This window comes from Manduca sexta, chromosome 18, assembly GCF_014839805.1.
Source record: "Manduca sexta isolate Smith_Timp_Sample1 chromosome 18, JHU_Msex_v1.0, whole genome shotgun sequence".
NCBI classification, from domain to species: domain Eukaryota; kingdom Metazoa; phylum Arthropoda; class Insecta; order Lepidoptera; family Sphingidae; genus Manduca; species Manduca sexta.
Genome location: NC_051132.1, coordinates 6,369,593 through 6,387,730, shown reverse-complemented (window position 1 = coordinate 6,387,730; position 18,138 = coordinate 6,369,593). Strand labels below are relative to the sequence as shown.

General features: G+C 33.9%; 2 protein-coding genes across 3 annotated transcripts; both read right to left on the bottom strand.

The window, feature by feature from the left end:
* Positions 1 to 155: 155 nt before the first annotated feature.
* LOC115453202 (MICOS complex subunit Mic60) lies at positions 156 to 7,759 on the bottom strand. The gene is given in 19 exon segments (XM_037440126.1): positions 156 to 290; positions 661 to 774; positions 777 to 841; positions 1,295 to 1,383; positions 1,572 to 1,673; positions 1,871 to 1,974; positions 2,170 to 2,307; positions 2,589 to 2,706; positions 2,977 to 3,087; positions 3,302 to 3,402; positions 3,615 to 3,687; positions 3,789 to 3,914; positions 4,430 to 4,593; positions 5,094 to 5,220; positions 5,423 to 5,574; positions 5,742 to 5,777; positions 6,190 to 6,395; positions 6,951 to 7,147; positions 7,602 to 7,759. Coding segments are annotated over 18 exon segments (2,064 nt in total). The 5' UTR covers positions 7,647 to 7,759; the 3' UTR covers positions 156 to 290; positions 661 to 664.
* Positions 7,760 to 8,949: 1,190 nt separating this feature from the next.
* LOC115453198 (MICOS complex subunit Mic60) lies at positions 8,950 to 18,082 on the bottom strand. 2 transcript variants are annotated; one of them, XM_030181875.2, is made up of 18 exons: positions 17,882 to 18,082; positions 16,693 to 16,871; positions 16,194 to 16,350; positions 15,790 to 15,880; positions 15,271 to 15,342; positions 14,785 to 14,954; positions 14,484 to 14,610; positions 13,907 to 14,070; positions 13,508 to 13,633; positions 13,180 to 13,252; positions 13,005 to 13,093; positions 12,713 to 12,823; positions 12,336 to 12,453; positions 11,952 to 12,086; positions 11,554 to 11,657; positions 10,931 to 11,032; positions 10,716 to 10,801; positions 8,950 to 10,515 (listed from the first exon to the last, which is right to left on the bottom strand). In XM_030181875.2, exons 1-18 carry the CDS (start codon positions 17,924 to 17,926, stop codon positions 10,338 to 10,340), a joined length of 2,127 nt encoding a protein of 708 aa, XP_030037735.2. In that variant the 5' UTR covers positions 17,927 to 18,082; the 3' UTR covers positions 8,950 to 10,337. The 2 variants fall into 2 exon arrangements, with proteins under 2 accessions (XP_030037735.2, XP_030037736.2); XM_030181876.2 differs by lacking the exon at positions 15,271 to 15,342.
* Between the last annotated feature and the right edge of the window lie 56 nt (positions 18,083 to 18,138).

The window sequence follows — 18,138 nt, the reverse complement described above, 5'->3', positions numbered from 1 at the left end:
TCGTTTCCTATCGTTTCCGACATATCGTTGTCGATTTTAGGAGTAGACGCCCTGCTTCCTTGCGGTTGCATATCTATAAGGAGTGTATGCACGGCACCATCAAAGCGAAAAATTAATAGACAGTTATACACAAAGCTACAATAAAACATCGTATACTTGTACCATTTTTACTTATACAATTTTATATAAATCATAACTGTTACAAAAGTTGTCAATTATGAGTATTTACATTGTGTAAATTAAAACTATAGCAACGACCACAATTTCTTCTTGTAGAAAATTTACGGAATCTGAAATGAAATGTTTGATTTATTTAAGAGATCTGTAGATTTAAAAAGCTAATAACTGTTCTCCTTGCATAAATTTCAATATTTAAAGTTATAAGCTTTTCGTAAAAAAACTATATTCTCTGATTGATTTTGTTGCAAGCATTCTTGTGTTCCGGATTACTCATCATTATGCCACTTATATTTACTGTCTCAGGATAACAGTGCAATATTCTAGTTACTGTTCAGTTTATTATATACTCCTATCGCTTACTAATAGGACTAATGGCTTCTTCGTCTTGTTATTTATTAAAATATAATAAATATAGTTATATTTTCCAATTCAGCATCATTCCTTTTTAACATTACATAATTTTTACAAGACTAACATTACCCATCTAAATATACTGTAGACCTAGTGCAGCAGCATGAGCGAGGACTGCCTCGGCCGCCTGCCTCGTCTCAAGGTGTGACCGTGCCGCCTCTTGCCATTTAGCAGCTGCTGCCTCGAAGCGCCTTCTAAAGAACTCACGTAACGCACGGCTGCTGCTAGGTTACCGCGGTCAATCCAAAACCTATGACATAATTAGTCTATTCAGAGACCCGTAATCTAGACTATTATAATGAAGCTGAAAATTTGTTTGTTTGAACGCGCTAATATCAAGAACTACTGGTTCGAATTAAAAACTTTTTTTTAGTGTTGGGTTGCCGAGGAGAGCTACAGAAAACTCTTTCACACGAGCAAAAGCTAGTCAAATCATAAATGCGATATTCTGTTCGTGTATTACGCTTCCACCAGGTAAACCATTAAACGGATTTATTTTAATACTTTTGTGACTACTATTTTTGTGTGTAAGGTTAAACAGATTGTCAACTGACGGGAGATGATTACTCGCCGGTCGACACAATTATGTCGGCCTGGTTGAATTTTATACGGAGCAAACTGGAACCCCAAGATAGGATAATATGGGCTATTTTATTTTGATAGATAAAAACAAAAACTATAATTTAATAGGTGCAAATATTACCTAGCCCGTTGTAATAAATCAAAGGTATCTAAATCTTTAGGTGGGACTTCAGGAATTTTATCGTACTCTTGTTGCGGAATTCCTGGTATCTGAAAAGTTACAAATAAAAATCCAGTGAAGCTCACGATTTATTTGTATAACTTTTATACGGCAACATTTGATGACTCTGGCGAGATTAAGTCGTCGCGCAGACGTTATCAAATTGTTACCGAGAAATATTAGTAACTAGACAGTACAGTAACATGAAACTAAAAGTTGCTTTAGCAACTCTCAATACCTTCATAAAAAGCAGAGCCGACTGTAGCCAGGAAAGCATATAGACTGGCAAAGTTCCACCTTCTTGCTCTACCAACGCCACCTTCAATGCGGTCCTCTCCATCTGACATCACATAAAACTTTACTACAGTTAGGTGACCAATCATTAAGCAGCATTATACCGCGGTTCTATTACGCAAGTAGCCTGCATGTAGCTGAACTTGCATGCAACATGACTTTTAAAAAAATTGCTATATGGTGTCATATCTGCAAAATGTATTCACAAGGAAATTGCGGCTTTAGTTCAATCCGTCAGCTTACCACATGATACTTCTGCCGTAATACACTCTCCGGCACCACTCCTTTCTCTCTAACTGAATCTGGTATGGCCTTCAGCACGCTCAGTACGAGTTTATCATCATCACCTAAGCAGGGTAATATATGACGAGCATTATGTAACAAACTTTATTTTTGAGTTATTTTGGCATATATTAAAAAAACTAAAATGATTGTAAACTATAACAATTAAGGACTTAATATTAATATGTATATTAGTTATAGCATCGTATTAGTGTTAACTGTAATTGATGTTATAATTTCGTCTAACAAATAATTATTACCAGATGCCTTTTCTATAGCCTTTAGTTCTTTATCCACTTTAACGTACTGTTCTCCCTTCTTTGTAGCGGCCAAGAGAGCGGCTCCTGCAGTCCACAACTCTTGCGATCTTTTCGTCTCACGCTCGGCCTTTAGACGGGCTGGAAAAATATCCACCTTTACTCTATTTATTTGCATAACAATATAAAGGTAACAATATGATTTTTATAGCCTTCTAACTACTTATATTTTTAAGGCAGAAAGCGAGGAAACAAACAAGCTAATTATCTGAACGAATATAATCACCGCGTGCAAAGTAACATCATATATTTTTATTAAACAAAACAAACATCATGTAATAAATTTTATATTTTTTAACGTAAAAATTGGAAACTCATTTTCGATTTATGTTACTGGTCAATAGTAACGCGTCACAAAATACCGTTCAATTTATCCTCGACTACTTTCAACTTCGTTGCCGTCTCGGCCAATTGATTCGCAAACTGTTTCTTCTCAGATGCCACTTTCTCCTCTACCAATTTGTTCAGTTTCTCTGTCGCCTGTATGAATGCAAATCGCATTGTATTTAAGGAAAATGTTTTTTTTTTATATTTGGTATCAATTGTCTGGTTTCTATTTGTGAAAGTGTTAAATTAAAAAAAATATCTAAGCCTGTTTAAGTAATAATCTTCGTGAGTGATAAAAGATTCACTAAAGAAATCTTGCATTAAATTTATTAATACGTATATACATAGCATTAACTTCAGTAATAAGTACCTATAGACAAACAATTTGAATATAATATTAATAATGAAATTAAAAAAAATCACCTCTTTCTCTTTCTGCTGCATTCTTATTTGTAAAGTTTCTTCATGTCTCTCAGTTTGTTTCTTCATCGCGTCTTTTAACATCTTTTCGTTAGCACAGCGTTGATCATCATACTAAAAATAATCTGGGTTATACCATTCGGAATATACTTTACGATGGTGAAAATAAAAGAATTTGTCGAAGAATGCAGGGTAATTAAATGAATTTATAGTATCAGTAAATGGACATACGGTCTACAACTCTTATTAAACACAAACTACATCTTACTAGCAGACAAGAGTAGAGAAACTAAGAACCTTAACCAAAATAAACATTTTATTCAAGTACCCGTTTCTTAAATTCCTTATCCATGTCTAGTAGTCTTTTTTTAACAGATGCATCAATGACTGCTTCTCTGGCTTTGTTGATATTATCGCCTTGCGGCAAAGCTGGCAAAATATATTAATATTTATTATATGGTGACCTGGAAAACTAGCTACACTACAATAAATTGTTATTTTCGCTGGACCATGCCTAGGGCGGATTTTGAGCTGAATAAGATAGTATTATTCGGTACAATGCCATCAGCCTAATACACTATACTTCATGTACCGGCCTAAATTTGATTTTCAAGAATAATTACGATCGCTAAATATCTTACTTTCTAATCCTCTATTAATACGGTCGGTCATGCCAGCTACTGCTTCGCCCAAATCCCTTTTCAACAATTGAATCTGTTACAAATAAAAATAAAGTGGAAAAAAATACATTCACAGTATAATTAAGACAGATAATGCGGCAGATCGAAATAAATACCATTATAAAGACAACATACATATCTGAAAGCATGATAGAGTAGTAAATCCGGGTCGCCTGGTAGTGACGGCTTCTTCTGATCGTACTTTAGACCAGGAAATAAACTTTGATTTTCCTCTACGTATTTACCCATGAATTCTCCAACCTAGAAAAAAATAGAAAGATAAAAGAATAAGACTCATTCGCTATACCTCTACCTCCAGATCTACAGGGATCATACCCAAAACGCCTTTCTACATTCTAATACAAAACAAAAATATGTATGGAAGTGATATGGCCTAGCGATAATTCTGTATCTCAATCTTTTACTTTTTTGTTTTCTATTGACGTTAACAATTGTAGAGACGTCTTAACTACGGCCCCAAATGTAAGCTAATACGTAAAGGTAGCAGTGGGGAAGGGTACATATAACTCGATTTCTACCGGCTTCCCTTTATATAGGATTTATGTAGATTTTAATTATCTTTAGAAGTATTTGCAGACCGCAATAATGAATATTAACTTATATGTTATGTCAGGTCCCTTTCGAAAAATTTCACTTTCGCCACTGATAGCTGAGTAGGAAGAGTTTATTAAAAATTATCCTTAAATGAGGTGTTGACTATAAGAAACTTCATCTAACATAATCAAAATCAATAATCGTACATAGAGTTACACTACCTTCTGCCACTGTCTATCCATGACTATAGATTTGTCGTGTTCCCACTCATACTCTGATTTCATAGTCGTGATCCTATTTTGGTAGTCTTTAATCATACATTTGGTGTTATCTATTTCGTCTTTGGGCGCATCGACGCCACATGAGAAATATCGGGTTAATTCATCTAAAACAGTTTAGGTAAGCATGTATATAATTTAGTTTCAGACACATTATATCCGCCGTGCATTATATACTCTCCCACTACTGGGAACGGGCCTACTCTATTACTGAAAAGGATTAGGCCTTAGTCCACTACGCTGGCCTAGTGTGGATTGGCAGACTTCACATACACTTAAAATTCTCATATATATAGAGCTTCTTAAGTATGAAGGTTCCCTCACGATGTTTTCTTCGCCGTTAAAACAAGCGATAATTCACAAAGAATTTACACATAACTTTAAAAAATCACAGGTGCTTGCACTTGGGATTTGAACTTGCGGACATTCGTTACTACAGTCCGTTCCACTCCCAACTAGGCTATTGCCGCTTAGACAGATTAACTGTGGTTGAATTGGACAAAATAACATTTTTTTACAGCAAAAAAAAAATATTTTATCTTACTTATACTTTGCAAAGAAAACCAATATACATATTAGTATAGTATAGTCTAATAATACTACGAACCCAGTTGTGTCTTGGCACAAGCAGCTTTTTTCAAATAATCTTTGACTTGTTCTCCGCGCTTGCCCATGGCTGTATGAAGATCATCCAGATTAGACAGAGAGAAATCTAGCATCATCTCTTCTACAAGCTGAAATAAAAGCCAGTATAAAAAAATTTAGGAAGCGGTCTCGCTTAATACTGTAGGGATCCCTTGCTTATTCTGCAATACATAGTCCTAACTTGCTGTAATACAGATGCAGTAACAGATTATTTTATTATGAGGCAAAATAAAAAATACTATCTATACCTCGGTGGGTATAATATCTACTTTTTACCTACGTAGGACTTACCTTGTTGTAATTTGCACATGCTCTTTTCGCAGCACGGTAATTATTGATAGCCTTGTCTCCGAGATCTTTGATGCATTTCTCGATTTCACAAATATCCTTAGTTATTAGAGGTGGCGGTACTCTTTGGCATGGTGTTAATTCTTCAGCGACTTCTGCAAATTTGTTTTAAGTAGTCCATAATTCAGGTACCCTAAATATCTAAATATTTGAGTCTTAAATGAACCGTCATATGAAGACTAGAATTAAATATATTCGTTTTTTAATGCTCCTATGATTGAGGAGATCCAGATTTCAATAATGAATCATAAACAGTATTCACCAGCTGATTTCTTTTCCTTCGGTTCATCTGGTACGGCTGGAAAATAAAACTTATATGAAGATACAAATAAATAAACTACTCTTTGTGTAAAAACAATGTCAGCGGTTCCATCTAGCCTTTAGTAACTTCTAACATATTTGTTTTATCTTATAATGGTGTTAATTGCTATGTGTTAAGTAGCTTCATTTTAAACCAACAAGGAACATTGAGCAAACAGTGTAACATTCCGTTAAAAGAATTTTTTGCTAGTGTATATCTATGTTATTATGAGGCTTAATCATATCTGTAATGTCTGAGGGTGATACACGCAGTTTATAATTCAGTTTTCGAATGATATTTCAACTGTTTATGGACGGACGAGACTTACCAGCAGAACGGCTCGCTCGTCGCATCATGCAGGTTAATAAAAAAAATAGCCTAAAAATCTGTATCTATTAAAAAAACTAACCTGGAATATCAACGGGACCGCCTTCCAAAGAGCACTGTTTCGGATTGGTATCATCTGCGAAGTAGTTTAGTAAATATTTTCTTAAATCTTCAACGCATTTGAATGCGAACTCTGAATAAGTCATATTTTCTCTATAAACGATAGCTATTAAGTCATCAAACCATGGGGCGTTGAGTGTTAACCAATCACGGACTTCAGGGTTACGCCTAAAAATGTTTTTATACATTAGTTTCTTTGGATATATATTATATATAATACTTATATCGTTATATCGTTATGGCCTCCTGTATTATCTAATACTGTAGGTTTTAAAGCAAGCTGCAAAACAAACCAAAACACATAATAGGTACTTCTAAAGCCAGTCTAAATATTATTATATCCCACATTTCTTCGTGGTCAAATACTGCTTGGATGTACCAAGTACAAGCAAAAATAGTTAGTATTAACGACTACTATTTATAACAAATTCAAATACTCTTCAATATGCTATATTGTTGGAATTTTCAGAGCACAGTTGAACAGATTTTTGGATGAAATTTTACACAGGGATGGAACATGTTCTGGATTAACATAATATTATCGGGAAATTTTAATGCCAGTAGGTAATTCGAATTTTCAATTTGATTTTTTAAGTAGATGAAGCTGTCATCGAATAAATGGCTTTAGTGATTTAGATATTTTTATAGCGGGAAAGGCCTTTAACGCGTACAAAGCCTTAGACAATGCCTAGTCTATCACAAACACCAACTTAATATCCTCACTTGGCATAAGCGGCGAAACCTCCTGCCAAGACCAGAGCCGCCATGCTCCCCCAAAATAGACGAGTGTCCCTCGGTGGTGGGGGCGGCGGCAAAGGCGGTGGGGGGCAGACCTCACGCTCTTTAGGATTCTTGTATTTACGAAACGGATATGAGTATGAAATATATGCGATCTGGAATTCTGTAGCGTTGCGGCAGTGCTAGGAGTTAAGAAATGGTTTATTATCTTAAAATATATTTTAATTTAATTAATTACCATTGAAACTTTTTATCCTATATATTGGTTATTTACCAATTTTGAAGCCGGTGACCAATTAAAATAGCTAACTAAGCTAGATAAATACATGAACAACAAAATAAATACGAAAACAATGTTTTAATTAGTAGGTAATGATATGTTATATTTTGTTTTTAATGGTTTATGAAGACGGCTTAATTTTTTAAAATTTCTACGCCACAATGCAGTAACTGATAGAATTGCAATTAAAGGCATAAGATCTAAATTCTTTATATACTCTGACGAAATTATGTGTCGGAATAGGAGAAAGAAGAAACGATTAGAACACCGGTCTTCTTTTTCTTCTTCTTGTACGCTTACGTAGAATGATATCGAATACGAGCAAGACTTATAGCACTAAACACAAACAAACTTACAAACATTTTCCTTGCATTGATTATATTCGGAGTTATTCTAATCATTGTATATATTTTTGTAAACTGGGTTTGATTTTATTATTTTGATCCATCCGAGTTTGAAATGTTCTTTTGAGACATTAACTTTGGCACTTTATGCTGATAAATTTCTTCTAAAAAAAAGTTTTGATGCAATATTTTTTTTTATCACAGACCTACTTAAGTCCACTTGATTACGGACAATTAATTGAATTAATTTAGGAAGTTTATAAAAAACAGTAATAACTAGAACCTAGCACTACCAAAAACCTAGATGCATACGCTTCTTGTGCATACTCAAAGTGCGCTACTCAAAGTGAACTATTGTAAGTTACCCACCAGACTTAAAAATTAACTAAAACTAAAGAAACTTCCCAAGATCTGCATACTAATAAGCTGCATGGTAATCCTATAAGAATAAAATTATTCCGTGAAACTTTTTATTAAAATAAATAAAATGTTTTTAAATTATGAAGTTAAACAATAAAGTAGGTCTATGTAGTCCCAGTAATTCAACACATTATACAAAAAAAGAGTACTTGCGTTAAATTCAGGGGCACAGCTGCCCTTCCCTTACTCCTATTTGTTCAACTACCCACACGTCTGGGTCAGAGAATTCTAATTTATATAGATCTGCGTTTCAATAAATAATTCACTTTGGGTCTGGCTATAAGTCCACTAACCAAAGTTTATCAGTACGTCGTAAATATGTACTTATTTCTGACTCACTCTGACTAACTGATAAGTCATGACACCTGCTGCAAGTTAAATATTCGTTTAAATTCCAAGTGAATTTACATGATTACATATGTCAATAAAAACGATAGTTGTTCATATTCTGCTATACAAAGTTATCTCACACAATACCAATACAACATTTAAGACAGTTATTGCACTGAAAGCAGTAACACCTCGTCTCACCTGGGGCCTTATTCTCTATCCCGCACGTTATTTTGACAGTGTGTAACAAGCACGTAACACAACGCATCATGTTTAGTACTATAGAAATTTGGCTTACAGAATACCATTCCACGCACATTTCTCGAAGATAACATGACACGGCCGCGTTACGCGTTTACACTATCATACAGCATAAGGGCCCAGTTTGGAAAGCTGATTTTGTAAGAATGTTCAATCAAATTTTAATTTAAAGTATAATTATAAATCGTCTTAAATTGTAAACAGCCCCAATTTTGTACCAAGTACATAGAAAGTATTTCTGAAAAACACCCGTTTGGCCTTTAGCTGTTAAATTTATGTATCAAAACTTTAAGTATTTTTAAAGTCACGCCATGACAAAAAACCATAAACGTCAAAGGAAACATAGAAATAAAAAACATTATGTTAATTTATTACATACAACATTTTAATATTTACATAAATTAAGATCCGTCCACATTTAACGCTGGCAGCGAAATTCAAGTCACTTTTAAATTAAATGCAAAATGTTTTATGCAAAAAAGAAATATGAAAATTTTTGCTATTTTTCTATGTCCAGCAGTAGTTGTTACTTTTACATTTTTAAAAAAGATTTTTGATATTCTTCACAAAATTCTCAACCTTTTAACAAATAAATCAATCGATTTTTTTCAATTTTCTATTTAAAAATAGAACTTTGAACGAAAGTGGGGTATACTTTAATGTACTTACTGGCTACACTCACTTCATAAAACCAACTCAACGATGGTAAAACAAACACTCCAAAAAAACTGTTTTTATATTCAAAAATAAATATGAAGTAGAATAATAATATTCACACCATGTTGTGTATGCCAAAAAATCATAACACGGCAGTTTCCTCGTTTTCCCGTTTTTCTATATAATTATATTATATCGAGCTATCATTCACCTAACATTAATAATAATGTGAACCTTTTGTTTAAATAAATAACAAGTTATATAAATTTACTAAAGCATTTTTAATTTCGCTACATAATATTATTATTTTATAAATCAGTGTTATAATATTGTCTTGCCAGATGCAATGTATACTATTCCCAATATTTACTTCTACGTCATTGAACAGCAATTCTTGAAGAAAAATTTCATGCTAAATGCTGACGTATGTGCCACAAAAAGCTGTCTAGCTACAACATACAGGTTCATATGTAACAAAGTATACCTACTATAGTATAAAGCGACACGTCGTCTACGCATACATATGACTTTATAGTCGATTCCTGTCAGTCGATAATTGTTTGATCATACTATTTGAGAATAGACAAGTGCAAGTATCAAAAACCAAACTGACAAAATCATTGCAAAATCAATTAATTTTGATTTAAAATATAAACAGTGTATAATTGACTGTAAAAGGAGGATGTGAATATATCTTTACTATCTTTTACTGAAGAACGATGTGACGGATAAGATAGGTTATAAGACTCGGTATTTAACAAAATGTTCATAATAAGTTTGATGATAATTTCCATTTCTAACTATGTGAGATTAAACGCAAGACCTATGTAAATTTTAAGCATTGATTTCAAAGTCTTACCGATAAATATTATTTATCCACTTTTAATTTAATCAGTACATGGTTGCATAGATTACATTAAAACAATGACAACACTGAATAACAATATTTACAGGTAGAAAGGTACTCATGTTTCTTTCAATAAATAAAATATTGGTGTTGTAAATTCATAGGTAATGTTTGTATGAGTTGAAGGCGTGTGGTGTAGGTGTTGCGTTTATCCCCTGTGCCGAGCGCCGTGTTCAGAGATAGAGCAGCCCGGAGACGGAGGCGTGTGCCATGAGCGCATGCGCGGCCTGGCGCGTCTCGAGGTGGTGCCGCGCGGCGCGCGCCCAGGCCGCGGCCGCCGCGCGCGCGCCGCCCTGCAGCAGGTTCACGTAGCGCAGCGCCGCGCCCAGGTCGCCCTGGTCCATGTAGTACCTGCGCGTACGCACACACAATCTTGTATTATCGCAACACATTTTCACAGAAATCTCTAGCTGTCTTCGTTTTTGGTAACAGTTTTCTTACACCCTGTATATGCTCGTATTCGAAGATACAAATATATAATACCAGTGTTAATACCAATGGGAATAGGTATACAAATTACCTAAAAATAAAATAGATTTAACTAAACTCACCTCGCCCTCTGTATGATGTCGAACGTGTCCAATTTCGTGAAATCTGTGGGCAGGTTGTCCAACTCATCCTTGGGAATTTCAGAAAACTGAAAAAAGAAAATATTACTCAGAACCTAAAATTAAATTCCATGTAGTCCCCAGGCCATAAAACCTGCCACTAAACGATGCAAGCAATAAGAATGACTAAATTGGAACTTCGTCACAGTAGTACATACCTTTTGGAACAAAAGCTTCGATTGCAACCACGAAAGGAAGTAGACAGGCAAAGAGGCGCCGTCACGTCCCACCAACGCCACCTTCGCCGCTGTCTTCTCCATCTACAAACAGCAGATAGCGATTACAATATTAGTGCATATTGAAAAGGAAGTAGCTTTTAATATAATATTGAGTATATTTATTACACGATTAGTTTTAAATTAATTTTTAATTTATTGAAAATATTTATGTAAAATTTATTTTTATCAAAAGTATATTCGAATACTAATTTGTTTAAACAAGTGCATTCATTGATAAATTATTTTACTGCATCCCCAATCTTCACTTATATGGTGTGATTCTGTACATTTGATTCCATTCATAAATCGCGCGACAAGCTCGCGTCCTATAAATATGTACTTATAAGTTTACTGCCAGCTCAAGAAAGTTTTGACATGAAATATCTTAGCAGTCGTTGAGAAAAAAAGTATTAAGATGTTTTGTGTCTACATTTGCCATTATTTTTTTACAATAAAAAAAAAGTTGTGTATTATTTAAATTAAGATTTTAATATGTCTGAACATGATCACTGGTAGAGATGACAACTTGAAACAAATATTAGCGATTAGCGTTAGCTTCATACCTTATCGAACCTCTCCCTGAGCGACCTCTCAGTAACGATGCCCTTCTCGCGGACTTCCGCCGGGATCCCCTTAAGTATCGTTTGCACTAACTTGTCATCTTTACCTGTTATAAAAAAGTTTTATCGATAAATGTTTAATAAACAATCGATAATTATCGATGACTTTACTATTTATAACACCTAAATTTAAATATTAAAGTAGTAAATTTAGTCTAATTTTTAACAATAGAATATATATTTTATTATTTTCAAATGATAAAAATAATAACTTTTCCTTGTATACAACAAACACAATGTTTCGCAATTACTACATTCAAACAATCATTCAATTTCATGACTTCTCCATTTTTTCATCTACTCATACTTCGTTGTAGGTAGTATTAAAAAAGTATTCTGACCAGCTTTTTCGAGTGCGGTGAGTTCCCCGTCGACCTTGGTCTCGGGCGCCTGGCGGCGCGTGGCGGCGAGCAGCGCCTCGGCCGCCGCCCACAGCGACTGCGAGCGGCGCGCCTCCGCCTCCGCCTTCGCACGCTCTGGCACACGAAACAACACAATATATAACTTGTAACTAACTCACTAAGTAAACTTCACAATTATATTATTCATATTTTTTTAAATACAATGCCGCTATTGCCGTAGTCTTATTACAATACGACTGCAGTGCTGAGGTCTGGAGTTCGATGCCCGGTTCGGGCAAAGTGATATTGGATTTTTCTACTCAATATCAAACATCCCCTGCGTACCATGTAAAAAATATACAATAAAAACATGAAATGCATTACGTTTGAGCGTCTGCTCTATGGCCTGCAGTTTGCCCGCCATCGCCGCTAGCTCCTTCTTGAACTGCACTCGCTCCTTCTCCACTTGCTCAGACACTGATCGGCTGAATTTCGCCATCACCTGTCACAAAAAAACATCGATATTGAAGAGTATATTTCTGTAATTGAAGTAATCTATAAACGATCCCAGTGGTAACCTTGGGTAAAACCATTCACTCAAAATAAAATGTATTCTGATTAGTCCCTTCTCGTGTTGACCAATACTATACATATTTGGATTCCATTGCACTGACCATCGAGTGCGATGCAGTCATTTTTCCGTGTTTTTTATTAAAAAAAAAATACGGAACATAAATATGGAACAGTAAACTATGTCAAACCTCCTTCTCTTTCTTGCTAAGTCTATCTTGCAACACTTCCTGCTGGATCTCAAATTGTTTCTTAAGTTGCTCTTTCAAGTGTCTGTTAGCCTCTGCTTGGATGGCTAGACTCTGAAAATAAAAATAGATTAAAAAATCATGGATATCAATAATACTTTTTTTCAGTCCTTAATAATTTAAAATTATTTCTATTTTTTTTCTACTAATGAAAAAAATAGTTCATATATTTTTGACTGTAATTGATGTTCACCATATAAATATCTAGTCTAGTATATTTATAAAAAAAGCATACCCTCTTTTGGAATTCCTTCTCCCTCTCGATTCTCTCAGACTTAATCATATCCTCGACCTTAGCTTCAATTATTGCTTTCTCGTCGTGGCCTTAAAAATTTCGGAATGGATAACAATAAGCCTCTTTTTTCATTCAAATTATATCAAAAGCCTAGAAAAACAATAATAAAACTTACATTCAATAGCCCTATTGATTTTCAAGTCCCTAACAGTCTGCAACTCAGCCAGCTGGTTTTGCAGGAATTGAACCTGAAAAAAAAACAGTAATTGTTACCATTTACAATGAAATCCAAAAAAAAATTGCTCAAACCAAGAAAAGATATTATACATCTACAGCACTTTTTTTTTTGCACACAATTGCTAAACAAATGTTTATACAGGTGTTCCACTTATATATATTTTTTTCGATACAGTTTACTTTTTTAATGGAAGACGCAAAGGTCCTCGACCATACAGGCTAGTCTATCATTAGGTGTTTCGTTCAACCATAAATAGAAATTTTACCTGCTTAAGCGCATAGAGTAGCAGCAAATCGGTGTCGCCTTTGATGTCAAGCTTGCGAGTGTTAAGATCCAAGCCCGGGAACAGAATCTGCAACTCCTCCTTGTACGCGTTGCGAGCCGTTTCCACCTGTTGGTATCACATTGTTACATTAAAATATGTATGTTTTTAACTTTTAAACTCTGTCTTTCCTGTACCTCCATTTTACTTTTTGAAACAAAACCTTAGCGCATTTGTATTGAATTTAAAAGTACGCGTTCACGAAAAAATAAATTACTTTATTCAAATAAATCACTTGTAAACGTGGCAATTAAACTTTATTCTAGGTCTATTGTCGCTATGAAACTGACAGTAAAGTTGACTTATTTCTTAAGTTTGGTAATAAAACACAAGCAACTTTACCTTATTCCAATACTTGTCGCTAAGCACGGATTTGTCCAGTTCGACTTTGAACTCGGCCTCTGCGGCGGCCAGGTCCGCCCTGAACTGCTTGATGTACCGCTGCGTCGCCACGATCGACTCCGGCGGCGCTTGCACACCAGCCTTTATCATGCGATCTAATGTCTCTGGAAAAAAAACAATAATTGATGGTATTATAACTGACAAATTAGATTGAGCAGGAAAATAACAATGTATATGCAGAATGAAGTATACTCTAAAAGAGGCTTAATAGGTGAATATATATTTACAACAAATTACAAAATCCAGAATTTTCTCTTAAGGCACCTCCAAAGATTTCAATGTATTATTCAAGATTACAAAACAATTGAATTATTTTTTCAGACATGGTAAAATGAATTAAATGGACTCATCAATTGAATATGAATTGTTGACTGTTATAATAACTGTATCTTTTAATATAGTTATTATTTTGCCAGCCTGTCATTTTATTTAAATTCTGTTGAAAGGAAACTTTATTACAGCCAGGAACACATTTTTAAATTATTCATTTATAAATAAGATACATTTGTAAACGTACCAATGGCGAGTTTCGCTTTAGCCGACGCTTCCTGTGCCTTCTTGATTGCACCATCCCTCTCTGATTGAGCGCCCTGTAGCGCCGTGAAATACTTCCTATCTAGGTCATCTAGAGAGGATTCCACAACCTGTAAAAACAAATACACAATTTAAACTAATATAACAACATTCCACTGGCTCAATATTACAAGGTTCTACGATATATATTATAAAGGTGATCCATGAAAACATGTTTGATCAATATTTTACGTGTCTTATAAAATAACGTGCGGCGCGTACCAGCGTCTACGATAAACAATTACCTTATACAGAGCCTTATTATAATCTGTGCAGTACTGTGTGGCCTTTTTAAAGTTGTCTACGGCCATCTTAGTGTTTTCGTGCATGTCGTGTTCAAGTTCCACCATGTCCTTAGTGATTTTCACTGGTGGAGGGGAGGCCGGCTCACATTTCTCTGTTTGGACTAGTGTTGCTGTAATATGAGAAATAGTTTTTATGTAAAAATCATAAATTATGTCTATATTACCACCTATAAGACAAAAATTAACTCTCATTGTTAAAACCAACATAGTCACATGTTATTTTCATTGAGTATTCTTGAGTAAATTATTGCCAATTATAAAAAATAGGACTCCCTAATAAAGACACTACATAATTAACCCTACAAAATTAATTGAACTCAATAAATTAATATGTAATTTTTTTTATTGTAATTGAAATATTGATCACTCATAAGTGTAAGAAATTCAAAATTTCAAACGAACTTAACATTTTATATATTGTTTTACCTGGTGTTTCAACTTTAGGTGTTTCCAATTTCTTTTCCTCATGGTACAACGGTTGGAATGACGGCGGTGGCACTGTTAGCAAACATCTCCGGCTGTTAGTTATATCACTCTTATGATCAGTTATAAGCACTAATGATAAGTTATATTTTTAAAGAACCAGAAGGATTTCGAAGGATTTTTTATGAATTTTATATACCATGATGGTGAATTTTACTCAATTTTCTGCTTTTTTACATTTTAGTATTTAAAAGATGAGACATAAAATGAAAGTTCTTACTGTAAATTACCATGTTACACAATATAATTCAATACAGCTAAATCTAATACAATAGAAAAGTGAATAAAGGATGAAACCAACATAATGTGTGTTTTTACAGTAAATTTAATTTGGTAGGGTAACCAGTAATCATGTATAAAACCACAAAAAAACATGCTTTAAACCATGAGATAAACAAATTAATCAAAACTTATTTTATGTTATTTGCTATAAAGGTGTATTTTCTATTAACATATACTCACACTGGTAGTCTTTCTTAGCAAAACTTTTAGCAGCATCAGCATCTATGTCTTGTTCTGATCTTGGCTTGACATCTGGTGGCGATACACCCTCCTGAAATAATCATAAAAGTTTTTGAAATGTCTGAAAAAATTTTAAATAATAGAATAAAAGTTGGTTTTTAAGGAATTATTAAACTTCAAGTAACCATTTTAACAACCTCAGATATAATGTTAATAATGTTAATTTATCCAAATTATAATTCAGAACATATAACTCTAGGACCTAGGTATTTTATGGCGATGCTTTTTGTCCTGAATTTATTATTTAGTATTCACAACTTTACTTCTATCTAAATATTTTACACAATTAGATGTGACAACTCTATACATCAATCCGGTCTATTCAATATAGATATTATAATTACCTTTCCAAACATAAAATGGCTGAGTGCGGTGGTTGCTTTGTTAAACTGGTTCACTGAGAACTTCCAATATGTAGTGTTTTCTTGATAGACAAGCGCCACAAAGTCATTGGCCCAAGGGATGTTTGATTCTAACCAGTTTCGTGCCTCCGGACTGCTCCTGTATCAGTGTTGATACCAAAAATTTATGAATGGGCACAAGATGTTTATACCATGATATTGTGTGGCAATGAGAAGGTCTAAGATATATTTCTTATGTATATTACTTTGTATGAGCCGGCCCTGCCAGGCTAACTGTTATGTTTAAGGAAACACAATATTTCAGTAGATGAATATTATGTTTATTCAGCATCATAGCTGACAGTGACAGTGACATTTCTTCTACCCACTTCAGTCACAGTTTTTAACAACAAGTGTTAAGGAAATGGGTAAACATACCTATGCTAATACATAACATTAATGAACATAGTCAGGTTAAAAAATAAAAACAACAAAGTCATACTTAGCGTAAACTACAGCAGCTCCCGTTAGCACGGTAGCACCGACAGCACTCCACAAGAGTTTGCGTGATTTGGGAGGTCTCGGTGGTGTGGCACACTTGTCGTCCTGTTGCGCATATTGCCGTCGCGGCGACCGCATTACTATTAGCGCAGCAGACGTTCCATCTATCTGTCTTCTTACCTGAAAAGACATGGAGCATAAATATCTATAAAAACTATAAATTAAAATTTTAAAATTGTAATATACTGATTTGGCAATTAAAGAATAATTGTAATATTCTTGTGAAACATTTTTTTATGAGTTTCCCTTTTTAGATAGGAATAATATATGCTAATCAATCAATATAGCATAGCTGATATAAGCATAACAGTAATATAGTATATGAGATTTATTTACAGATGTCATAAATTTCTAATGGCAAATAAAAGATTTAAATTATTTTTCTTAGTAACAAATTAGTTCCTAATACTTGCATACTAATGAAGTTCTAATAAGTATCATATTTAAAACAAAACATCTACAACTTGTGCAACTAATAAAATCTATATCTATGTGTGGCATAAAGACAGAGGGGAAGAAATCACTTACTATCTAGAAAATGGTATAATAACACATTTAAAAGAATGAATTTTATTATTTTTAACAAAACATTTTATTTACAAATAGTAACCATAATAAGCATAATATGCTTACTGACTAATTAATCAAGAGATAAAGACCTAAATCGCTCCTCACTATACTACTGCTGTATACATAATATTTATAATGCTATATCCACAGTACTACATGGAAGTTTATGATACTTTTTCCTATTAATCTTCATAGTGGACTCATACTTACGACCGGATCGAAAGCGATCCTCTGACCTAGAATTTGATGAAAAATATCTACAGTGTATACACCGCCTATTATTTTAGGTTATTTAGGGTAATGACGTTAAAAGATGTTATGTAAGGGACAATAATGTCAAGGTTGATCTTATTATTGTTGATTACGGCATCAAAACAAAATAAATCCTTGGAAATCTCCCATCAGAACCCCATAATGTGACAGCAAACAGCCTAAACTCGGGAAAACATTAGTGTAAAATACACAGATAAATTGGTTTATGGCTACTATTTGTAAACAAAATGTAAGGCTTAAATTATAATATTATGAATTAGACTAAAGAATGCGAATTATTTACATACCAATACCAGTTTTGCATTTGATAAATGATTCGTAAATTTATACATTTTCGGCACGAATCTCTTTCCACTTGGGCCGTCAAAATCCCAGAGACTAAAGACGTAATGACAGTCCACAGTTTATATTAGAACAGATAAGACTTAGAGTTTACCAATTGTTCATTGTCTATACTTATAAATTAGTCGATACTCGATATTGTTGTTCTAAAATACATAAAATTATTTAAAATTCATATACAAACAAATCGATACTCAAATAC

Excerpts from the sequence above, each read along its gene's own strand:
- LOC115453198 (XM_030181875.2), bottom strand. The coding sequence starts at position 17,926 with ATGTATAAATTTACGAATCATTTATCAAATGCAAAACTGGTATTG. Across the intron at positions 14,611-14,784 it reads ATAATAAGGCTCTGTATAAG|GTTGTGGAATCCTCTCTAGA; the intron begins GTAATTGTTTAT and ends TTGTTTTTACAG. Across the intron at positions 10,802-10,930 it reads CGAAGCTTTTGTTCCAAAAG|TTTTCTGAAATTCCCAAGGA; the intron begins GTATGTACTACT and ends TTCTTTTTTCAG.